The sequence below is a fragment of the Mandrillus leucophaeus genome, unplaced genomic scaffold, assembly GCF_000951045.1.
Source record: "Mandrillus leucophaeus isolate KB7577 unplaced genomic scaffold, Mleu.le_1.0 Scaffold52, whole genome shotgun sequence".
In the NCBI taxonomy this organism is placed as follows: Eukaryota; Metazoa; Chordata; class Mammalia; order Primates; family Cercopithecidae; genus Mandrillus; species Mandrillus leucophaeus.
In genome coordinates this window covers 2,649,268-2,650,673 of record NW_012105586.1, presented here as the reverse complement: position 1 = coordinate 2,650,673, position 1,406 = coordinate 2,649,268, and the positions used below count along the sequence as shown (strand labels likewise).

Below are 1,406 nucleotides of genomic sequence, written 5' to 3'. Positions count from 1 at the left end.
AGTCATTGCAGCTGGAAAGCAGACGTCTGTAAACAAATGGGCTTTGTTCCAATATAACTTTATTCACATAACGGACCACTAGCCCAGGCAGTAATTGCTAACCCCTCGCCTACAGCCTTGAAGGCTCGCAGGGGCATTGAGTGGGCTGGAGAGCCTCTGTGGCATTAGAGTTGAGGCAGGGCATGATCTGATTTCAGTGTTCACAGGATCACCCTGCCACTGCATGAAGAGGAGGCTGTCGGGTGTGAGGACGAGGGCAGAATAAGGGTGACCAGTTGGGAGGTGGCAGGTGAGGGCCGCTCAGCCCAGTGCTCCAGGGTCAGATCCTGGATGTGTGTGGGAGGCAGAGCCTGTCAGAGCAGCCGCTGGTGTGAGGGAGAAGGGGAGTCGGAGTGGCTCCAGGAATTTTTTTGAGCCACCAGAAGGCCGGAGCTGCCATCCGTGGAGAAGAGGGGCACCGAGGTGGGAGAGAGCTGGTTGTGGGGATGGCTGGAGTTCAGTTTTGGACATATTAATGCTGAGATGCCTTTTAGACATCTGGGTAGGTATGGAGGAGGTCGCTGGACCTGCATGGTGAGATCTGTGGGCAGATCAGCCGAGAGGTCTAGGGGGCAGGATGGAGCAGCATTTGACCTGGACACTTACCATGGAAAGAGGGGTGATAAGTAGGGCAGGGAGAGGAGCCCCTGAGAGACCAGAACAGTGAGGGGCAAGCCCCAGGCAGCTGGGACCAGGCCAAGAGCAGCCAGGAGTACTGTTAAAGGGAAGGGGTAGGGATCAGAATGGGTTGGGGTTGAATGAGAGCCAGGGCAACCTGTCCTCTCCCCGCAGGGCCCATCTTATTAAACAGACCAGGCCACTCACTGTGGGGTGGACCAAGGACACCCCTGTCCCTGAGCCCATGGAGCTAAGGTCTGATGCCAGCCACAAGGAGAATGTGTCCCCAAAGCCTGCAGTGCTCCTGAAGCCAGGCAAGAGGCTTAGAGGGCCTGGATGGGAGGTTACAGGAGCAGGGCCCGTCTCGGTATCGGCCCAGAACCCCCCTCCCAGGCAGGCCAGCCTATAGGGCCTGGCTAATTCCACAGATCAGCCACCATGGTCGGCGGCACATAGAACAGTTTTCCCAGCCTGGGGCCTAAGGAGCAGGGGTCTTGGGAAAGTAAGGTCAGGAAGAGAGGGGACCAGGAGTAGGCCTGGTTGGTGCCCCTGGCTAAGATGGGGCCCCCACAGGTCAGCCAGTACCAGGGGCGGTGGGCTGGGGACATCCCTGCTCAGGCTGCTGAGGCTTTAAGAAAGTCACAGAGAGCCGGGAGTGGTGGCTCATGCCTGTAATCCCAGAACTTTGGGAGGCCGAGGCGGGTGGATCACCTGAGGTCAAGGGTTCAAGACCAGCCTGGCCAACATGG

At 58.3% G+C, this 1,406-nt stretch overlaps 1 protein-coding gene across 1 annotated transcript in view; it reads left to right on the top strand.

The window, feature by feature from the left end:
* Positions 1 to 829: 829 nt before the first annotated feature.
* The window catches only part of LOC105551415 (chromosome unknown open reading frame, human C1orf167), a 42,450-nt gene continuing 41,873 nt past the window's right edge, over positions 830 to 1,406 (top strand). Inside the window, 1 exon segment of the mRNA XM_011996638.1 lies at positions 830 to 971. Coding sequence (XP_011852028.1) covers positions 902 to 971 — 70 coding nt within the window. The 5' untranslated portion in view covers positions 830 to 901.